This window comes from Saimiri boliviensis, chromosome 10 (assembly GCF_048565385.1).
Source record: "Saimiri boliviensis isolate mSaiBol1 chromosome 10, mSaiBol1.pri, whole genome shotgun sequence".
NCBI classification, from domain to species: Eukaryota; Metazoa; Chordata; class Mammalia; order Primates; family Cebidae; genus Saimiri; species Saimiri boliviensis.
This window is the reverse complement of record NC_133458.1, coordinates 112,044,947-112,066,087: the sequence shown is the minus strand read 5'-3', so window position 1 is coordinate 112,066,087 and position 21,141 is coordinate 112,044,947. Positions and strand designations below refer to the sequence as shown.

General features: G+C 46.1%; 1 protein-coding gene across 5 annotated transcripts in view; it reads left to right on the top strand.

The window, feature by feature from the left end:
- OGDH (oxoglutarate dehydrogenase) overlaps positions 1-21,141 on the top strand; it is a 471,568-nt gene that overhangs the window by 437,556 nt on the left and 12,871 nt on the right. For all 5 annotated transcript variants that reach the window (XM_074379746.1, XM_003930785.4, XM_074379747.1 and 2 more), the window contains 5 exons: positions 4,168-4,322; positions 4,801-4,947; positions 5,631-5,721; positions 6,441-6,620; positions 11,782-11,910. In XM_074379746.1, coding sequence (XP_074235847.1) covers positions 4,168-4,322; positions 4,801-4,947; positions 5,631-5,721; positions 6,441-6,620; positions 11,782-11,910 — 702 coding nt within the window. The remainder of the gene's footprint in view (positions 1-4,167; positions 4,323-4,800; positions 4,948-5,630; positions 5,722-6,440; positions 6,621-11,781; positions 11,911-21,141) is intronic.

Sequence of the window (21,141 nt, the reverse complement as noted above, 5' to 3'; positions counted from 1 at the left end):
TTTAGTAGAGACGGGGTTTCACCTTGTTGACCAGGATGGTCTCGATCTCTTGACCTCGTGATCCACCCGCCTCGGCCTCCCAAAGTGCTGGGATTACAGGCTTGAGCCACCACGCCTGGCAAGATATTTGACTTCTAAATGTTGAAAAGATGTTTGATATATTGGGTCCAATGAAATAGGAAAATTTCATGTGAGTCTACTAGAAAAACAAATTACATATGTGGCTCACATTATATTTCTATTGAATGTTGCCAGTCTATAGAAGTTTTTGTGTTGCCTGGATCCGCCACAAATGGCACCCCGTATAGCCTCTCCAAGTGGCCCTGCCCCCAAATTATTTCACTGTTCGTGTGTTCCACTCAGTTCTCTCAGTGTATTTCCTGATAGAGCAGCCATCTGGTGAGTGTAGTCTGCACTGAGAGCAGACTCGGCATTAGTACCTTTTACCTCAGAGGGGTCCCCTGCGGGGAGCCCGGCAGCAGGCAGCTCAGCATTTTTTTTTTTTAGACTGGGTCTCACTCTCTGTTGCCCAGGCTGGAGTGCAGTGACACAATCACAGCTCACTGCAGTCTCAACCTCCTGGGATTAAGCAATCCCCCTACGTCAGCCTCCCGAGTAGCTGGGACTATAGGAGCGCACTACCATGCCCGGCTAATTTTTCTATTTTTTATAGAGACAAGATCTTACCATGTTGTCCAGGCTGGTCTTGAACTCCTGGACTCAAGTGATCCTCTTGCCTCGACCTCCCAAAGTGCTGGGATTACAGGCATGAGCCACTATGCCTGGCCCCAGCAGCTTATTCTTAAACATGCTCTCACAATGGAAAGTTTCCATGGGATCACCATCTCCATAGCATGCCATGGTGTCACCTCTCAGGGGCCTCTTCAGTACCTTCCTTCTCAGAGAGCAGAATGAGGGGCAGAGGCATTGATGTCCCTGTGGCCAACTTCCTCTCTGAATCTTGAATCCCAGGTAGTACCGATTTCATCATACGAAGGAGTGGAGGGCCTAAAGCATGTTGAAGGGCTGTCTCCCTTTCAGTCCAGTTGATGCCAGAGCCCTGGAGTTGGCTCTTGTTGTCTGGGACAGTTGGACCTGTGCCATAGGAGTCTTAAGGCCATACACCCTCCTTGCCCCAACTTAGAAGACTCCATTTTCACAACAGTTTACAGACATTTGCATAAACTCCTCATCACCCTGCCTGATGGTGATGCTGTACTTACATTTAATGTGTGTGTATGTTAGATTCGTGGTATAATCAGACAGATCGTAAGCTATTGATCACGTGACGTGATGGTCAATTTGTAGCTTTTTTAAAAATTAGAGGAGGTTCAACTTCTTGGCTTCCTAAAATTTGTCTCATTAGAGGGAAAAGGAAAGAATCAGCCTCTGAAACCTGCTGCCCTTTTCTCCTGGAGACAGAGCCAAGAACAAAGAAAACACAGCATGATCTTGTGTACCAATAACTACATCTCCAAGTTAATTGCTAAAGTAATACTGATGTTGGAGAGATACTGATTTCTAGAGTTTTTAACCCAATAGTTTCTTTTGTTCAATAATGGAAATTCTGCCGCCGTCAGGTGTAAAAGGGAGAGGAAAGGCATGGGCAGAGCCTGGGTGTAGCACAGTTTTACCAGCTCTGTAATTGGAGACAGCAGTCGTGATGAAGGGAAAAGTTCTTCCCTCACAGCACCCTTCATTCATTGGCATTTGGGGTCGGAATGATGAGGAGTAGGCAGATAGCCAGTTGCTGGGTTTGCAACACAAGCATGGACCCCATCCAAAGAGAGTGGATCCTCTTTGAAGGTTCTCATTAACAGCCGCTCTGGGGCTGGCCATGTCTTCTTGAATGGGTTTCTGCAGAAATGTAGTTCCTTCTCCTGTTCAGTACATTGGGCGCTATGGATCCCCAAGTGTCTGTAAAGGTGACGTGGGACAGTGGACTGATGTCGACTCTGAAGTTAGGGATTGGGGGGGCCCATGACACCCTCTTCTTGTTTTTTTGTGTGCATCTAATTTAGAAGTTTATCTTAGTTTTATCTTAGATGTGATTAGAAAATATGGTTTGGGATTGTCTTAGTCCACTTTGTATTGCTATAAAAGAATACCTGAGGTTGGATAATTTATAGTTTATTAAGAAAAAGGGTTTATTTGGCTCACAGTCTAATTGGGCACCTGCATTTGGTGAGGGCCTCAGGCTACTTCCACTCCCAGCGGAAGGCAAAGGGGAGCCTGCTTGTGCAGAGGTCACGTGGGGGAAGGGGAAGCAAGAGAGTGAGCCGGGAGGTGCCGGGCTCTTTTTAGCAGCCAGCTCTCCTAGGAACTAATAGAGCAAAAACTTACTCACCTCTGAAGGAGGGCATTAATCTGTTCATGAGAGATCCACCCCAGAACCAAAACATCTTCCATGTGGGCCCACTTCCAACATTGGGGATCAAATTTCAGCATGAGATTTGTCGGGGAACAAACAGGGGTTAATAAAAAGACCTTAACTACTAGGGTCTTTTCCAGCAGCACTTTCTCTTCTAGTTTCTAGGCAAGATTGTTCTTTTGATGACTTGGATAATAAATAACTAGAGTGTTGTGGTTGGCCATAATTTTGAATTCAGGCAAAGTTTGCTTTGTTTCATGATCATGGAGCATGTATGCAGGGATAGCCCACCCTCTGCAAAGTACAGGGCTGGTCTCAGATTCAGCACATCTTTTTTTTTTTTTTGAGACGGAGTTTCACTCTTGTTACCCGGGCTGGAGTGCAATGGCGCGACCTCGGCTCACCGCAACCTCCGCCTCCTGGGTTCAGGCAATTCTCCTGCCTCAGCCTCCTGAGTAGCTGGGATTACAGGCACGTGCCACCACGCCCAGCTAATTTTTTTGTATTTTTAGTAGAGACAGGGTTTCACCATGTTGACCAGGATGGTCTCGATCTCTTGACCTCGTGATCCACCCACCTCGGCCTCCCAAAGTGCTGGGATTACAGGCTTGAGCCACCGCGCCCGGCCCTCAGCACATCTTTTAACTGCTCGTGCCAGCTGCTCTCATTGTCTGTTGTGAAAACCAAATGGGATCATAAATGAGAGCTGCTGAGCAGGACCTGACACTCAGAGCACGCTGGCAGCAGTGGCTGCTATAAAGATAGTTAGACGTGGCTTTGGGGGTCTGCAAAGTGTCTGTTGGCCCACATCAGGGCCTGTCTCCTTTTTACTCCATGCTGACTTGCAGTTTGCTCTCAGCCTTTCATTCTGGTCCTCTAGGGCAGCTGTGCAGGTTGAGCTGTGGGCCTCTACAGGAGCACCAGGCTGAGGGCAGCCTGAGATGGATTTTTTTTTTTTTTTGGCAGCCTTTCCTCCTCTCCTGAGGTGGATTTCTAAGAGCCCAGTGCCTCCTCTCACTCCTGGCACCTTTCTTCCTGGCTTCCTCCCTTCTGAGCTCTGCAGATCAGGGTGCTGCCTCCTCACCTGAGCTGTGGGGTATGAACGTGGTGCAGGATGTCTTGATCTGCGCAGGATCCTGACTTTTGTCTTATGGGCAATCTTGCTTCCTGAGGCAAAAGGATCATTTGAGCCCAGGAGTTCAAGACCAGCCTGCGCATCATGGTGAGACCTCATCTCTCCGAAACATGAGGCGGGATGATCAGTTGAGTGCAAGAGGTTGAGGCTGCAATGGGCCCGGATAGCACTACTGCACTCCTGCCTCAGTGACAGAGAGAGACCCTCCCTCAAACCAACAAAAAAAAGAGACTGCAAATCGTAAACAGCCATTGAGCCTATGACAGTCTATGGGTATTTCCTGTCATGGGTGCTGGCACAGGTCTGACCTTGATGACAGTCTGTCTTCCCTGGGGAAGGACCCAGTTCCACAACTGTTTTGGTCTGTGCTTTTTGCCACAAAGGTACCAGAGTAGAACTGGGGTTGTTCCTTGGCCTGGACCTTGGAGGGCTAGGAGGTTCTCTGTGTGCAAGTGACCCAGATCCCTGAAGGAAGCACTTCAAGAGGAGGACCTCTGCCTGGTACCCACTCTGTGTCACCCTCAATCAGACCTAACTGGGGTACATTTCAGAACAAGCCTCCTGCTCCTCCCCACCTTCTGGCTGAATGGGCAGTCAGTACTCTTGATTCAGCCAGGCCTGGTGAGAAACTCCCTTGCCTGTGTGTTTCTGTATGGAATAGATGGCCTACTGCCAGCACATTGGGGTGGAGTTCATGTTCATCAATGACCTGGAGCAGTGCCAGTGGATCCGGCAGAAGTTTGAGACCCCTGGGATCATGCAGTTCACAAATGAGGAGAAGCGGACCCTGCTGGCCAGGCTTGTGCGGTCCACCAGGTATGGGTCTGGCCCTGGGCCATGGGGCACACATCCCCAGGGAGGCAGCAGCCCTGTGTGTGTTGTTCGGGCCTGTGTGCAGCCTGCTGGCCAAGGTGAGAGGGGGTTTGGGGAGGTATAGGCAGAGCTGCAGCTGCACATGTATGAAGAGACACCAGGCAAGTAGAGTCAGCCTTCAGAGCAACCTCCGTCTCCTGAGTTCAAGCTATTCTCTTGCCTCAGCCTCCCAGTAGCAGGGATTACAGGCACATGCCACCACGGCCGGCTAATTTTTATACATTTAAGTAGAGATCAGGTTTCTCCATGTTGGCCAGGCTGGTCTCGAATTCCTGACCTCAGGTGATCTGTCTACCTTGGCCTCCCAAAGTGCTGGGATTACTCCCAAAGTGTAGTGAGCCACTGTGCCTGGCCCAGAGCCCCCTCTTTTTGGTCAGGAAGAGTGACATTGTCCTTCAAGGTGACTTGGTTCCACGTCCAGGTTTGAGGAGTTCCTACAGCGGAAGTGGTCCTCTGAGAAGCGCTTTGGTCTAGAAGGCTGTGAGGTGCTGATTCCTGCCCTCAAGACCATCATCGACAAGTCGAGTGAGAACGGTGTGGACTACGTGATCATGGGCATGCCACACAGGTACAGCTGAGGGCGCGCCCCATCTGCTTTCTCACCATCCCTGCGTAGTGTGTAGGAGGCACCAGGTAAAGGCACTGAGAGAACAGCTGTTTCCTTCTCAAGGGGAAGGAAAGGGGTTGATTCTTCTGTACCATTGTGGTTTGCCTTCTTGTTGGAAGGAAGTTGTGCCAGTTGTGAGCCTGGGCTCATCTGATACCTGCTGGTGTCTTGTTTTGCAGGGGATTCTCACATTCCCTACCTCTGGAAGACTGCAAAGTCACCGTCACAGCCAGAGCCACGTGTAGTTTCAGACTGGCATTTGGCCTTACATTACACTTTTATGAAAGTTAAACCCGAGTTCCCTTGTTGAGGGTTAAGCTGGAGGAAAGGCTGCTTCCTGACATTGGAGGGGAGGCCAAGACTTCGAAAATCAGAGATGGTGTTGGGAGGGAGGAGAGTAAGGAAGCCTCAGGCCCATGGCATTTGCACATCTTCTGCCTTTCTGTTGCGCACTGTGGTCTTGATTGTCCAGCAGGGAGAGGCTCAGTGCCCACATAGCTCCAGTTCACAGCTATTCTTGGGCTGCAAACCGAGGAGGTGCTGTGTCCTGGAGGAGGGGAGAGGGTGGGAATTGTAACAACCTCCCCGCCATCTGGAAGCTGTGACCTTAGGCTCTGCTCACTCTACTCGCCCATACGTTTCAGAGGGCGGCTTAACGTGCTTGCAAATGTCATCAGGAAGGAGCTGGAACAGATCTTCTGTCAATTTGATTCAAAGCTGGAGGCAGCTGATGAGGTGAGGCACCTGCATAGAGACACATCCAGCAGAGCCCCAACTTACACGAGACCCCCGGCTCCACTTCTTTCTCAGAATGACTTATGAGGGGTTGATTCTTCTGTACCATTGTGATTTGCCTTCCTTGTTGGAAGAATTTTAGTGTTGGAACAAAGGAGGGGGCCCCTGATCCACCTACTGGTTGGAGGTCTGGCAGCCCCACGCCGAGTGCAGGGGTGTATCCCCTCTGGCTGAGGGACCTTCTCCCTGTGCCCTGGGTGGGAATGATCCTGGGAAAAGGCCTCCATATTCTTCTATGTTGGGTTCCTGGGGTTAGAAATCCCATATAAGGCTAGGCACAGTGGCTCACGCCTGTAATCCCAGCACTTTGGGAGGCTGAGGCAGGTGGATCACCTAAGGTTGGGCGTTACAGACCAGCCTGACCAACATGGAGAAACACCGTCTCTACTAAAAACGCAAAATTAGTCGGCGTGGTGGCACATGCCTGTAATCCCAGCTACTTGGGAGGCTGAGGTAGGAGAATTGCTTGAACCCAGGAGGCGGAGGTTGCGGTGAGCCAAGATTGTGCCATTGCACTCTACCTGGGCAACAAGAGTGAAACTCTGTCTCAAAAAAAAAAAAAAAAAAAAAAAAAAAAAAAAAAATCCCATATAAAATGGCTCTTTTGGAAACTGAGTATCTCTGTGGCCAGGGTGCAAATTCACTGTTTACTCCATCAGGGCTCTGGAGATGTGAAGTACCACCTGGGCATGTATCACCGCAGGATCAACCGTGTGACCGACAGGAACATTACCCTGTCCCTGGTGGCCAATCCTTCCCACCTTGAGGCCGCTGACCCCGTGGTGATGGGCAAGACCAAAGCTGAGCAGTTTTACTGTGGGGACACTGAAGGGAAAAAGGTAAGGCCCAGACAGAGGCGTGCAAGGCAGATCGTTGAGGCCCCATGTTCTAGCATGGAGTTCTGCTCACCAACATAACCCAAAGTCCTGAGTACCTCTGGGCTTTAAAAAAATGTTTAAAGTTAACTTTAAAAGAATAGAAATAGTAAAATCGTCCTGCTTACAACATGCCTTCTCCTGAAGTTGTAATCATCAGAACTATGGGGAGTGTGCTTTTGTCTTCACCACATCTGTGAAGAAGTCAGGTTTACAGTTATTCTGAATGGACGAAGAGATGTTTTCACTGAAAAGGAGAAGAGTTGGAAAGTCTGTAAGGAAAAAGTGTAGGTTAGCCTGAAGGAGAAATTGTAGAACTGAGACTTGTCAGGAGAGTCCGGCTTGCTGTGATCAGAGGCAGGAGTTCACGGGGCTGGTAGGAGATGGACGAGGGCATAGGCTGCACGTAGGTGGGGTCCTACTTCACCATCTGAGTGCTGGGGTTTGGCTCACCAGCCTGCTTGTGTAGAAATAGTCTCAACGGATTGTAACTGTTTGCCCTTATTTAACTTCAGAATAGAATCTTACCTAACAAATTTTACAGTTCTTATTAATGATGACTTAAATAATTAGAAAAACATCAAATATGGCCGGGCTCGGTGGCTCAAGCCTGTAATCCCAGCACTTTGGGAGGCCGAGGCGGGTGGATCACGAGGTCGAGAGATCGAGACCATCCTGGTCAACATGGTGAAACCCCGTCTCTACTAAAAATACAAAAAATTAGCTGGGCATGGTGGCGCGTGCCTGTAATCCCAGCTACTCAGGAGGCTGAGGCAGGAGAATTGCCTGAACCCAGGAGGCGGAGGTTGCGGTGAGCCGAGATCGCGCCATTGCACTCCAGCCTGGGTAACAAGAGTGAAACTCCGTCTCAAAAAAAAAAAGAAAAAAAGAACCATCAAATATTTGTAACGTCTCATATATGCGGTCTGGGAAACATACAAAGAAGACGTCATCACCTTTCTCTCTAGAGCCTCCCATTCTTTTTAGAAAAAGGCTCATGTGTAAGGAAGCAAATAGCACATACACAGCGTGATAGGAAACTGTGGAGTTAGCCGCCAAGAGCAATGGAAGAGGTGTGCAGGGGTGTGCGCTAGAGTTGGACCAAGGATAGAAAGCAGACCCCTTATCAGCAGAGCATTTTATTTATCATTTTATTTGAGAAGTGGCAGGATTTAGGTAGGTGGGAAGGGAAGAATGTTTTCTGGAGATGAAAGGTTAAGAGCAGAGACACAGGGTGACTTGGGGATGCAGAGCAGGGAGGGGCCAGCCTCCTAGTTGTGCCCCTGGAAAGAGGTCAGATCTATATTAGAAGTGGAACCAATTATTAGTTTACTGGGTTCTGTAATTTTAAATACTGTAAATCTACTACTGTCATGCTTAGAGGGTTAGAGGAAGGGAAACTGCCATCATACGTAATGGAGTCTGGGCTAGGGAAGTGATCCCCTCATCGATCAATACTCGCTGTAAAGAACGAGCGTGACCCACAGGGACACAGAGGTCATTCCATGGCTTCAAGCTCATGGGGCCAGGACAGTGTCACAGAAACTTCAACTAGATACAAAGAGGCTACAGCTCTGTTTGGGGAACCTGCAGCCCCTCCAGGCAGTAACAACACTGGGTGTCTGGGATGGGCTGGCCTGAGGTGAGATCGGCAGGGGGAGACCAGCATTGGGGTGACCAGTGCCTCTGATATTTCCACCCTCCTTGGCTAGGACACTCGCCCAGGCATTTGGGCTGAGGATTGGAATGAAATTACCGAAAGCTTTAGGTGACTCCTGCATTTGTAGATTTTGGACAAAAATATATTCTAGCAGTATTCAGCTCAGAATGCTGGAAATTTCCCAAAAAGGAATGTAATAATTAGAGTAAAAGTGTTAGAATATATTTCAAACTGCCACAGATGGTCATACTGATTGGTCCTTTCATGAGATGCCAGGACAGGAGAGGCTGGCTAGCCCCTGATTTGCTCCTAAGTCTGCATGTAGCTGAGTCCAAATTGTCAGTCCCTTTGTTTTCCAGTCTACACCAACCGTGTTGTCACCAGTTTGCCCTTGCCCCAGTGTGGATAGTTGCCAGGCCCCCTTTCTGAGCCTCCTCGTCGCCTTGCTTCAAGCCCTCACATGTCCCCAGCAGGGTCAGTGTGGTGCGCAGGCTCAGCCGTCTGCCTGTTCTTCTTACTCCTCTTGACACCCATAGAACATGATTTGATTTCTGTTAAATCCAGAACTCAGGGAGCTAAAGTGTGTGTTATGTAACTCTCGGCATTCGTGAAAAATCACATACTTTGTATAAGTGCAGCTGAGGTCGTCCCATAACCTCGGGCATGATTGTGAAAGAGACCTGATCTGGCTCAGTGCTAATACGGCCTTTGGGATCTTTGTTCATGAAAGCATTTCCTCAGTGCAGCTATGCAACCTGCCGCAAAAGGAGAATGCACTCCTGCCAGAGGTACAGCTCAGGCTGCCAGACACAAGGAGATTCCCCTTGTGTGCTGGCTGTGATATCAGTAGCCAGTTACCACAGTCCAGTATGACAGGGCGGTTGCAATACAGCATCACCAAGGTGATCAAGAAAAAATACCATGGCAAGAGGAAGACTAACCACAGGTGCCCTGTGAGCACGAGACAGACTGTACCAAGAAGTATCTGCAGGAAGAAGCAACACACTGTGGGGATCAGGAATACATGAAATGTCAGTGACACAAAACCGGTGGCTTTTACACTCAAGCAGCCACGGCATCATGGCAAAGCTGCACACCTCCAAGGGGGCCCCAAAGCAAACCATACCCTTACATCTACATGCCACTATCGTAGTGAGCATCTGCCACATCCCCTAAAAGGCAGGACACCTGCAGTTCTGTTTTTTTAAATTCTAGCGTTTTTCCCTGACATGCAAATCATGGCTTCCCTTCCTACCAAGGGTGACTCGGCACAGTGCTGAGGACCAGGGTGGTCACAAGAACTCAGGGAGATGCAGGTCACTAGGCCTGTAGGCTGAGGACACAGCAGGAGAGAGTTATATGTCACCTCAGTAGCCAGTGTCCAGGTTTTTTGCCAAACACCCATCTAGGTGGCGTTTTGTAAAGATAAGATTAACATTTAAACCAGTAGATTTTGAGTAAAGCAGATGACGTTGCACGATGTGAGTGGGCTTCATCCAGTCTGTTCAAAGCCTTTGAGAAAAGACAGGTTCCCAGAAAAGAAGGAATTCTGCCTCCAGGCAATCTTCACACTTAAGCTGCAACATCAGCACTGCCGTGGGTCTCCAGCCTGCCAGCCCGCCTTACAGACTGCACTTGCCAGCTTGATTCCTTAAAAATCCATCATTCTCAGCCACGCATGGTGACTCATGCCTGTGATGCCAGCACTTTGGGAGGCTGAGGCAAGAGGATTGCTCAAACCCAGGAGTTCAAGACCAGCCTGAGCAACATGGTGAAACCCCATCTCTACAGAAAAATGCCAAAATTAGCCAGGCTTGGTAGCATGCACTTGTATTCCCTGCCGCTTGGGGGGCTGAGGTATGAAAATCACTTGAGCTTGGCAGGTAGAGGTTGCAGTGAGCTGAGATCATGCCATTGCACTCTAGCCTGGGTGAGAGAGTGAACGCTGCCTCACAAAAAGAACGGAAGAAAGAAAGGAAGAAAGAAACGAAAGAAAGAAAAAGAAGAATGAAAGAAAAATTCTCTCTCCCTCCTCTTCACCCTATCAGTTCTGTCTCTCTGGAGAGCCCTGACTAATACAAGGGTTTTGGAGAGGTGTAGGCTGTATATCCAAGGAGTAGAGGTGGTGGGCTTACATGATTATGGCATTGGGGACACCAAACAAATCAGTAAACATATCGAAGACAGTGGGAATGGAGTGTCTTGCAGCTGTATGAGATATTTATAGGTGTGGAAGGAGGTGGCCTAGGAAAGTATTGGATTAAAATTTGTAGGTATCAATACAAACTCATAGTTTTATTACATACACACACAGAGAGAGAGAGAGCGAGAAAGAGAAATAGCCGTGTATATGTGTACATGCATATGCACATATATTTTTTGGGTCTGTGCTGAATGGGGCTAAAAATGATGATATTCTGGCAGCAATGAGCACACAAATACTGGTCTTAAGTCTCATCCTCTACTGGAGGAACCTGGCTTCTTAGAGAAACAGCCCATACCTTACAAGGCTGCACAGGGACAGTACAACATGAAGCTGCAATGCTGTTTTCCAGGAAGCAAGGAAGTGCTCATGAATGAAAGGGACCTGTCCCTGTTGACAGGAAGGGGAGGCAGCTGGAAGGAGCTGCTCTCCACATCAACCTGAAACAGTGAGAGCACTGAAATAACCAACACTATTAATCATATAACCTGTCGAATAAAATAGGAACCGTGAGTACATATTAACACAATCAATAAACAAAGGAGAAGCGAAGGCTCTTCTTACAGAAAATGCCAACGAATAAATGTAGGAGTAACAGAAACTGGTATTTGCCATCCATCAACCACCCAAGGGGCTAGTTTAGGCGTGGTTGTCAATATTGCTGAGGCTGGAGTAGAGGCTTGAGGAAGAACAGGATATAAAGTTTCTTCTCACAGAATACTATCACTGTACTCATTGCCAAGGAAAACAATGATGAGTGAAAGGGAGAATGGCAGACGGCGGCCTCCCAGGTGAGCAGTTAACCTGACCTGATGCAGGGTGTCCTTCCTAAGTGGGGACCCAAGGCCTGTCAAGGGTGCAAAGGCAGGAAGGATGAGGAGCTGCTCCAGGTTGAAGGAGAATAAGAGACCTAGCAGGCGATGCTGCCCTCCCATGTGTGGTCTGGGGCGGATGGCTGAGCTAGTGCTGCCCTTCTGGAACAGAGGGTCCAGATGGTCATGTTGGAGAGTGTCCTATCGGTGCATCAGTGCTCAGAGCAGATGATGATGGCAGAATGGCAGGGTGTGTAGGTGTTGAGCAGACACACCAAGGTGCTAGCATGTTCGGGACCTGGGGTCTTGTGGACTTTCCTACTGCTTTCTATGTTTGAAATTATCTCAAAATGTTGTTTTTTGAAAAACAAATGATACATTTCTTCTGTTGGCCTTGTGGACTTGGCAATCAGAACATTTTGGATTTGGGGTCTCCTTTGATGTCTACAGGTCATGTCCATCCTGTTGCATGGGGATGCTGCATTTGCTGGCCAGGGCATCGTGTACGAGACCTTCCACCTCAGCGATCTGCCATCCTATACAACTCATGGCACCGTGCACGTGGTCGTCAACAACCAGGTACCTCACACCAGCCTCAGGCTTTGCTGCTCACATCAGTCTTACTTAGAATGACATCTCTGAGTTATTTAGGACATTTACTGTTTTCTGATTCTAAAAATACATCTGTCGTTAAACACCAGGTGTTGTGTGGCTCACGCCAATAATCCTAGCATTTTAGGAGGCCAAAGGAGGAGGATTGCTTCATCCCACAAGTTTGAGACCAGTCTGGGCAATATAGTGAGACCCCCATCTCTATTAAAAAAAAAAAAAAATTGAAAAATTAGCACTGGGTGGCTGGGTGTGGTGGCTCACGCCTGTAATCCCAGCACTTTGGGAGACCAAGGTGGGTGGATTACCTGAGGTCAGGAGTTCGAGACCAGCCTGGTCAACATGGTGAAACCCTGTCTCTGCTAAAAATACGAAAATTAGCCGGGCATGATGGCAAGTGCTCGTAATCCCAGCTACTCAGGAGGCTGATACAGGAGAAATGCTTGACCTGGGAGAAGGATGTTGCAGTGAGCTGAGATTGCATCATTGCATCTAGCCTGGGCGATAGAGCAAGACTCTATCAAAAAAAAAAAAAAGGAAAATAAAGAAACTGGGTTCCATGTACACAGCTTTATATCCACTTTTATTGACCACATATTTGCTCATATCATTACATATCCTTTTAAAATAATTTTAATGGAATTATAAGTTGTTTCATAAAATGGACTCTTAGGATTCTCATTTTTTATTTTCAATAATGCTGTGATGAACATTCTTGTATTTCTGTCCAGGCCTGATAGGTATCACCTGTTATACTTGTTAGGTCCTCCCACTAGCCATAGCTAAGTGTTCCTCTCACCAATGCATGTGAAATTTCTGTAACAGATATTCTAGTGCCTTTTAACTCTAGGTACTCTACTAGGTACCAGGCAGAGCACAGGTGTGCTCCCTATCATCACAGACCTTCTAGTTTAGTGCAAGGTCAGGGGGCTCATAGACAATGCCATGAAGTGGGTGTGGGAGATGTTCTGCAAGATACAGGGTTAGTCAGCAGACAATTCTCTGAGGATTTGACATTTAAGTGGAAACTTCAAGGTCAAGTAGGCAAATATTGGGGAGCATCGGATCAAGTCAAGGGAGAGGTCCTAAGTGTCCGAGGGAGTGGGCAAAGCCATCACAGCTCATGATTAGTGCAAGAGAGAACTGCCATCAGCCAGCTCCTGAGGAAAGCTCGGTCCAGTCACATTGGGAGGCCATTGGAGAGATTGACACAAGGAAGTGACGAGATACTGGTTGGCTCTAAAATGATTTGTTTTAGTGCAGAATGGATTAGAGGAGGTCAGAGAAACAGATGCAGCTATCTCAGCAAAAAGTAGAGAGAGAAAGGGAAAAATTTAAATAAGTAAATATGGTCACTATAGCAAACACTAAAGAGCTCAAAATTTAAGAGGTCAAATACTAAGAGACGGTAAGAACATTATCCAGTGTAACTATAACACACAATATGGTAAAAGCTACCACTTACTGTCTACTGTGTCCCAGATACTGAATTAGGTACTTTATGTACATTAACTTAGTTTGTAGAGTAGTTACCCATGCAGTGAGTGGTACTATTCCCATTTTACAGAAGTGAAAAGTGAGGAGCAGAGAGATTGAATAGCTTACTAGAGGAAATGATAGAGTCCGTATTTGATCTGCTTTCTTTCAAAGAATAGTGCTGGAAGACCTGAAAAATACCAAGGAAACAGAGAAGTCTAAAAAACAACCACCCTCACTACTGAACTGAGTTTTTTTCTATTTGTTTTACTATGGTAAAATATACATAAAATTTACCATCTTAACTATTTTTAAGTGTACGGTCTGTGTGGTAAATACATTCATAATATTGTTCAGCCATCACCACCATCCATCTCCACAACTGTTTCACCTCCAGCAGAAACTGCATACCCATTCAACATGAACTCCCAGTCCCTGCTTCCCCACCCCCAGCCCCTGGCAACCACCCACTCAACTTTCTGTTTCTGTGATTCTGACTTACATGAGGTCCTTATCATGAGGTCCTTATGTGATAAGGACCTCATATAAGTGGAATTGTAGTATTTGTCTTTTTGTGCCTGGGTTATTTCACTTAGCAGAATGTCCTCAAGGTACATCTATGTTATAGCATGTGTTAGAATTTCCTGCCTTTTAAAGGCTGAACAATATCCCACTCTAGAAGCAAAATATCTCACATTTTACTTATTCATTCATCAGTGGACACTTGAGTCTTCCACATTTTATCTATTATGAATAATGCTACTATGATGCTGTGAACACTTATGTCCATATATCTCTTCGACGCCTGCTTTTTTTCCCCCCCTTTGAGATGGGGTCTTGCTCTGTCGACCAGGCTGAATTGCAGTGGTGTGATCATAGCTCACTGCAGCCTCCAACTCGGGCTTATGCAATCCTCCCACCTCAGCCTCCCAAATAGCTGGGATTACAGGTGTGCACCACCACACTCGGCTAATTTATTTTTGATTTTCTTGTACAGAGAGGATCTCTCTGTGTTGCCCAGGCCACTCTTGAACTTTTGGACTCATGCAGTCCTCCCTCTTGGCCTCTGAAAGTGCTGGGATTACAGGCATGAGCCACTGTGCCTGACTGAAACCCCACTTTCAGAAGGGGAGTGGAATTGCTACATCATATGATAGTTCTATTTTTAACTTTTTGAGTAACTGCTTATTAGTTCTAATTTTCTTTTTTCTCTTTTTTTTTTTTTTTTTGGAGGATTCTTTCTGTTTGGACAGTCCTGTGGCTTCAAATAGAGAAAGTTATTTTTCTTCCTTTCTAATCCATATGTATATATATTTTGCTTTGTTTTGTTTTGTCTTTTTCTTATTGCACTTGGCTAGGACCTCAACACAATGTTAAAGTGGATAAGAGTGGCCATCCTTTCCTTGTTTCCAGTTTTTGGAGGAAAGTGTTCAATATTTGATCATAAAGTGTGATGTCAGCTGTAGATTTTTTATAGATGTCCCTTACCATGGCTAAGGGAGTTCCCTTATGTCTCTAATTCTGTGGACAGTATATATATTATAATGAATGGATGCTTATTTTTGTCAGTGTTCTTCTGTATCCCTTGACATGACCATATACTTTGCTAATGATGAAGTATATTGAATTTCAAACGTGGAATTTTTGTCTGTGTTCATGAGGGATATTGATCTTTTGCTGTAATGCCTTTGTCTGGTTTCAGTATCAGGGTAATGCTGGCCTCATGAAATGTTAAGAGAAGGTTCCTGTTCTATATTCTGAATGAATTTCTGTAAAATTAATATTATTCCCTTCCTAAATGACTGGTAGAATTCACCACTGAAAGACTTTTGGGGGCTTACAGTTTTATTTGTGGGAAGGTTTTTCTTTTCTTTCTTTTTTTTTTTTTTTTGAGATGTAGTCTTGCTCTGTCACCCAGGCTGGAGTGCAGTGGCACGATCTTGGCTCACTGCAACCTCCACTTCCCGGGTTCAAGTTAATTCTCCTGCCTCAGCCTCCCAAGTAGCTGGGACTACAGGCGCCCACTACCACACCTGGCTAATTTTTGTATTTCTAGTAGAGACGGGGTTTCACCGTGTTGGCTAGGCTAGTCTCAAACTCCTGACCTCAGGTGATCCCCCCGCCGCAGCCTCCCAAAGTGCTGGGATTACAGCACTGTGCCGGGCCATATTTTCTTTGTGTAGTTTTCAGAAGTTTGATGTATCTTGGCTTGGATTTCTTTTTGTTTTTGTTTTTTTGGAGACAGTCTTGTTATCATCACCAGGCGCCAGGCTCGAGTGCAGTGGCGTGACCTTGGCTCACTGCAACCTCTGTCTACCAGGTTCAAGCGATTCTCCTACTTCAGCCTCCCGCGCAGCTGGGACTACAGGCACGCGCCACCATGCCCAGCTAATTTTTGTATTTTTAATAGAGACGGGGTTTCACCATGTTGGCCAGGATGGTCTCAATTTCTTGACCTCATGATCCACCTGCCTCGGCATCCCAAAGTGCTTGGATTACAGGTGTGAGCCACCGTGCCCAGCCATCTTGGCATGGATTTCTTTGGGATTTCTTGTTTGGGATATGCACAGGTTTTTTTATTTTTTTATTTTTTATTTTTTTTAGATGGAGTCTAGCTCTGTCGCCCAGGCTGGATGGAGTGCAGTGTAATGATCTCGGCACACTGCAGCCTCCGCCTCCTGGGTTCAAGCGATTCTCTAGCTTTAGCCTCTTGAGTAGCTGAGACTACAGGCACTATGGCTGGATAATTTTTGTGTTTTTAGTACAGACAGGGTTTCGTCATGTTGGCCAGATTGGTCTCCAACTCCTGAGCTCAAGTGATCTGCCTACCTCAGCCTCCCAAAATGCTAGGATTACAGGCATGAGCCACCATGCCCAGCCCAAAAAAAAAAAAAAAAAAAAAAATTTTTTTTAAAATTTTCAGACAGGGTCTCACCTTGTTGGCCTGGCTGGTATGTAGTGGCACAATCTAGACTCACTGCAACCTCCACCTCCGAGGCTGAAGTGATCCTCCCACCTTGGCCTTCTCAGTAACTGAGACTGCAGGCATGCACCATCACACCTGGCTAATTTTTGTTTATTTTGTAAAGACAGGGTTTCACCATATTTACTGGTCTTGAACTCCTACTTCAAATGATCCACCCTCCTCAGCCCCCCAGAGTACTTGGGATTACAGGCGTGAGTCACCACACCCAGCCTGCTCAACTTTTAAAAACTGTATTTAACAGTTTTATTGAGATATACTTCACGTATCATATAATTTATCCATTTAACAAGTCTGTAATTAAGTGGGTTTTAGTATATTTATAAATATGTGCAACTATCACAGTTGATTTCAGAGCATTCATTGCCTCAAGGAGAAGCTTTGCATCACTTAGTTATCATACTCCTACCCCCGCACCCTCTCAAGCCCTTAGCAACCACTAATCTACTTCCTGTCTCTATAGATGTATTTATTCTGAAATGTTCATATTAATTAAATCATATAATATGTGGTCTGTATCAGTTGGTAAACATTTAGATTGTTTCTACTTTTGGGCTATGATAAATGATGCTGCTATGGGCTGGGTATCCCAGCACTTTGGGAGGTTGAGGCAGGTGGATCATCTAAGGTCAGGTGTTCCATACCAGCCTGGCCAACATGATGAAACCCTGTCTCTACTAAAAACACAAAATTAGCCGAGGCAGATTACACTTGAGGCCGAGGCAGGAGAATCACTTGAACCTGGGAGGCAGAGAGTGTGGTAAGCTGAGATCGTGCCATTGCACTATAGCCTGGGCAACAGAGCAAGACTCTGTCTCAAAAAATAAATAAAATAATGCTGCTGTGAACATTTATGTACAAGTGACTATATATACTTTGTTTTGCTTTGTTTTTGAGACAGAGTCTCACTCTGTGGCCCCCGCTGGACTTCAGTGGCACAATCTTGCCTAACTGCAACCTCTGCTTCCTGGGTTCAAATTACTCTTAAGTGTCTCAACCTCCGGAGTAGCTGGGACTACAGGCGTGTGTCACCACTCCTGGCTAATTTTTGTGTTTTTAGTAGAGACAGGGTTTCTCCTTGTTGGCCAGGCTAGTCTGAACTCCTGGCCTCAGGTGATATCCCACCTCAGCTTCCCAAAATGCTGGTATTACAGGCGTGCACCACTGTGCCCAGCGTGTGTAGACACATGTTTAAATTTCTTTTTGGGTATATATCTAGGAGTGGAATTGCTAGATCATTTGGTAGCTCTGTGTTCAACTTTGTGTGGAAATCTCAGACTATTTCAAAGTGGCTATGCCATTTTATATTCCCACTGGAAATACACCAGGTTTCCTTTATTTATTTATTTATTTATTTAGAGACAAGATTTCACCATGTTGGTCAGATTGGTTTGGAACTCCTGACCTAGTGATCCACCCACCTCGGCCTTCCAAAGTGCTGGGATTACAGGTGTGAGCCACTGCACCCAGCATTTTTCATTTTTTCTTTTCTTTTTTTTTTTTTTTGAGACAAAGTCTTACTCTGTCACCCAGACTGGAGTTCAGTGGTGCAGTTTCAGCTCACTGCAACTTTTGCCTCCCAGGTTCTAGGGATTATTCTGCCTCAGCCTCCCGAGTAGCTGGGATTACAGGTACATGCCACCACTCCAGCTAATTTTGGTTTTTTTTTTTTTTTGGTAGCAACAGGGTATTATCATGTTCCCCAGGCTGGTCTTGAACTCCTGACCTCAAGTGATCCACCTGCCACAGCCTCCCAGAATGTTGGGATTATCAGCGTGAGCCTCCATGCCTGGCTAGGATTCCAGTTTTTCTCACATCCTCACCAACACTTGTCTGCTTTATTCTAGCCATCTAGGTGTGAGGAGTTTGCCTCCCAGATTCAAGTGATTCTCCTGCCTCAGCCTCCTGAGTAGCTGGGATTACAGGCATGTGCCACCACGCTCTGCTAATTTTTGAATTTTTTTTTTTTAGCGGACATGGGGTTTTTCCATGTTTGTCAGGTTGGTCTCGAACTCCCGACTTCAGGTGATCAGCTTGCCTCAGCCTCCCAAAATACTGGGGTTACAGGCATTAGCCACCATGCCCAGCCTTTCCTCCTATTTTGTGGGATGATTTTGGTGTCCTTGGAAGCACAAAAGTTTTATTTTTTATCCAGCATAGTTTATCTGTTTTTTTCTTTAGTTGCTTGTGAGTTTTGGTGTCATATCTAAGAAGGCTTTGCCTAACCCAAGGTCACAAAAATTTACCTCCTCTGTTTTCTACTAAGTTGTATCATTTTGTCCCTTATATCTATGATATGTTTTGAGTTAATTTTTGTGTATGGTGCAAGGAAAGAGTCCCTCTTCCTTCTTTTACACATGGATACTGTTTTCAAATATAAATGATTCATGTAGCAAAGCATCTAATGGACAAAGTTAACTCCAATGGGTGGCTCCAATTACCAAGAAGCAGGTTTTAATTGAGTCAAAGGAAAAATTCCAACAGTGAGACCGGTTCCAACAGGGGAACTGGCTCCTCCGGAAGTTTTGGATTTCTCCTCCTTGGAAGTATCAGCACATCTAGTGAATGAGTTGTCAGGGCTGAAGTAGATGGGAGGGGTGAGAAGGGTCAGGGGTGAGAGGAGAAACCATTTGGCCTTACAGTCCCTTTGTCTCCCAGACCAGCTTTTCCTCTTAGCAAGATATTCCTGCTAACACACTCACTCCCAAAAATAAACTAAGAGAGTGCATTGGTGGTATAGTAGTAAGTATAGCTGCCTCCAATAGTACACGAAGAAGTATTATTAATACACTCATAGTGGAGAAAACTACAGTGTATATTTGGAGTATACCTGTCATATATGTGCATGCACACCCACCCGTGTAGATAGTCCTGCTGGTAGAGTGCACCTCTATCACCTGTGTGCCCACCCACCCGTGTAGATAGTCCTGCTGGTAGAGTGCACCTCCATCACCTGTGTGCCCACCCACCCGTGTAGATACTCCTGCTGGTAGAGCTTATGTTCAATAGCAGAAGTGTCATTGCATAAAATTTGGCAAAGCCATAGGAAGGGATACTAACCATTAAAAAGTTTAATATCCTGGGGAAATGGTCACAGTGGTAAATGGAAAATGCAGGATATTCAAATGCTGCTAGTAGGAGTGTAATTGGAACAGCCACTCAGGAAAGCCATCTTATAGCATTTAGAAAAATTTAAAATGCTTGTGCCTGTGGCTCAGTTTTCCCTTCCTAGGATTAGACTGCAGATAAACTCAGCTTTGCCAGAGAAAACTTGTATAAGCATGTGTACAGCAACATTGTGATTACCACAAATTGGAAACAAATGCAATGTCCACCAACAGGAGAATGGATAAATACACTGTGGTGTATACTATATCTAGATAAGTTTTACTAGGAAGCAGAGAATAAAGGAAGTATAGCTACGTGTTTCAACCTGGATGTATCATAAAAGCAAATGTTAAACAAAGGGCAAACTGCAAGGGAATTGTACAGTATTTAGAATATGCTGTCATATATAAGGTACATAGAGTATATATCAGTATAGTTTGAAAACATGGAAATACTCTCAAAAATGTCAGTGCCATGAGAAACCAAGGAAAGCCTTCCAGAGTAGCAGGAACTAGAGAGACGTGACAAGTCCGATGTGGTGTCTGGCCTGGTTACTGGGCTAAGGAGAAAGAAGACCATGTAGACATTGTTAGGACAGCCGATGGAGTGAGTGTGGAGTGGATTATACAGTGCTGTTTCATGATGTCTGTGGGCTGTGGATCACACAGATACATAGTGTAAATTGCATGAAGCTGAGTGCTGTGCTTTGGTGAAGTAGGGGAATGTCTAGACTTTCCCTAGAAAATAGGAATGGTCCACAACTGTCTCTGAAATGGTTCAGGGGAAGCGTGTATGTATGTAATGGCAGAGCATGAATAATTTAAGCAGCGGGGTCAAAATGTAAATGTGGTGACTTTAAGTGAACACTGTATGGAAGTTCTTTGTAGTACTCTTTCAGCTTTTTCATGAATTTGAAATTACATCAAAATTTAAAAGTCAGCTGGGTGCAATGGCTCATGCCTGTACTCCCAGCACTTTGGGAGGCCGAGGCGGGCAGATCACTTGAGTTCAGGAGTCCAAGACCAGCCTGGCCAACATGGTGAAACCCGGTCTCGACCAAAAAAATTTTTTTTTTTTTTTTTTTTTTTTTTGAGATGGAGTTTCGCTCTTGTTACCCAGGCTGGAGTGCAATGGCGCGATCTCGGCTCACCGCAACCCCTGCCTCCTGGGCTCAGGCAATTCTGCTGCCTCAGCCTCCTGAGTAGCTGGGATTACAGGCATGCGCCACCACGCCCAGCTAGTTTTTTGTATTTTTAGTAGAGACGGGGTTTCACCATGTTGACCAGGATGGTCTTGATCTCTTGACCTCGCGATCCAAAAATTAGCAGGGCATGGTGGCGTGTGCCTGTAATCCCAGCTACTCAGGAAGTTGAGGCAGGAGAATCACTTGAACCTGGGAGGCAGAGGCTGCAGTGAGCCGAGATCGTGCCATTGCACTCCAGCCTGGGCGACAGAGAGAGACTCCATCACAAAAACATAAAAAATAAAAGTTGCTCAGAAGCCTTGGAAGATGCTATATGCTGTTACAGACACATGTAGTACGATTGGAAACTTGTGGCAGTGTCCTCCTCTGATTTCAAGGTAAGGAGGCCTGTGGGCTTGAGCCTCTGTGACAGAAGCATTCAGGTCCACAA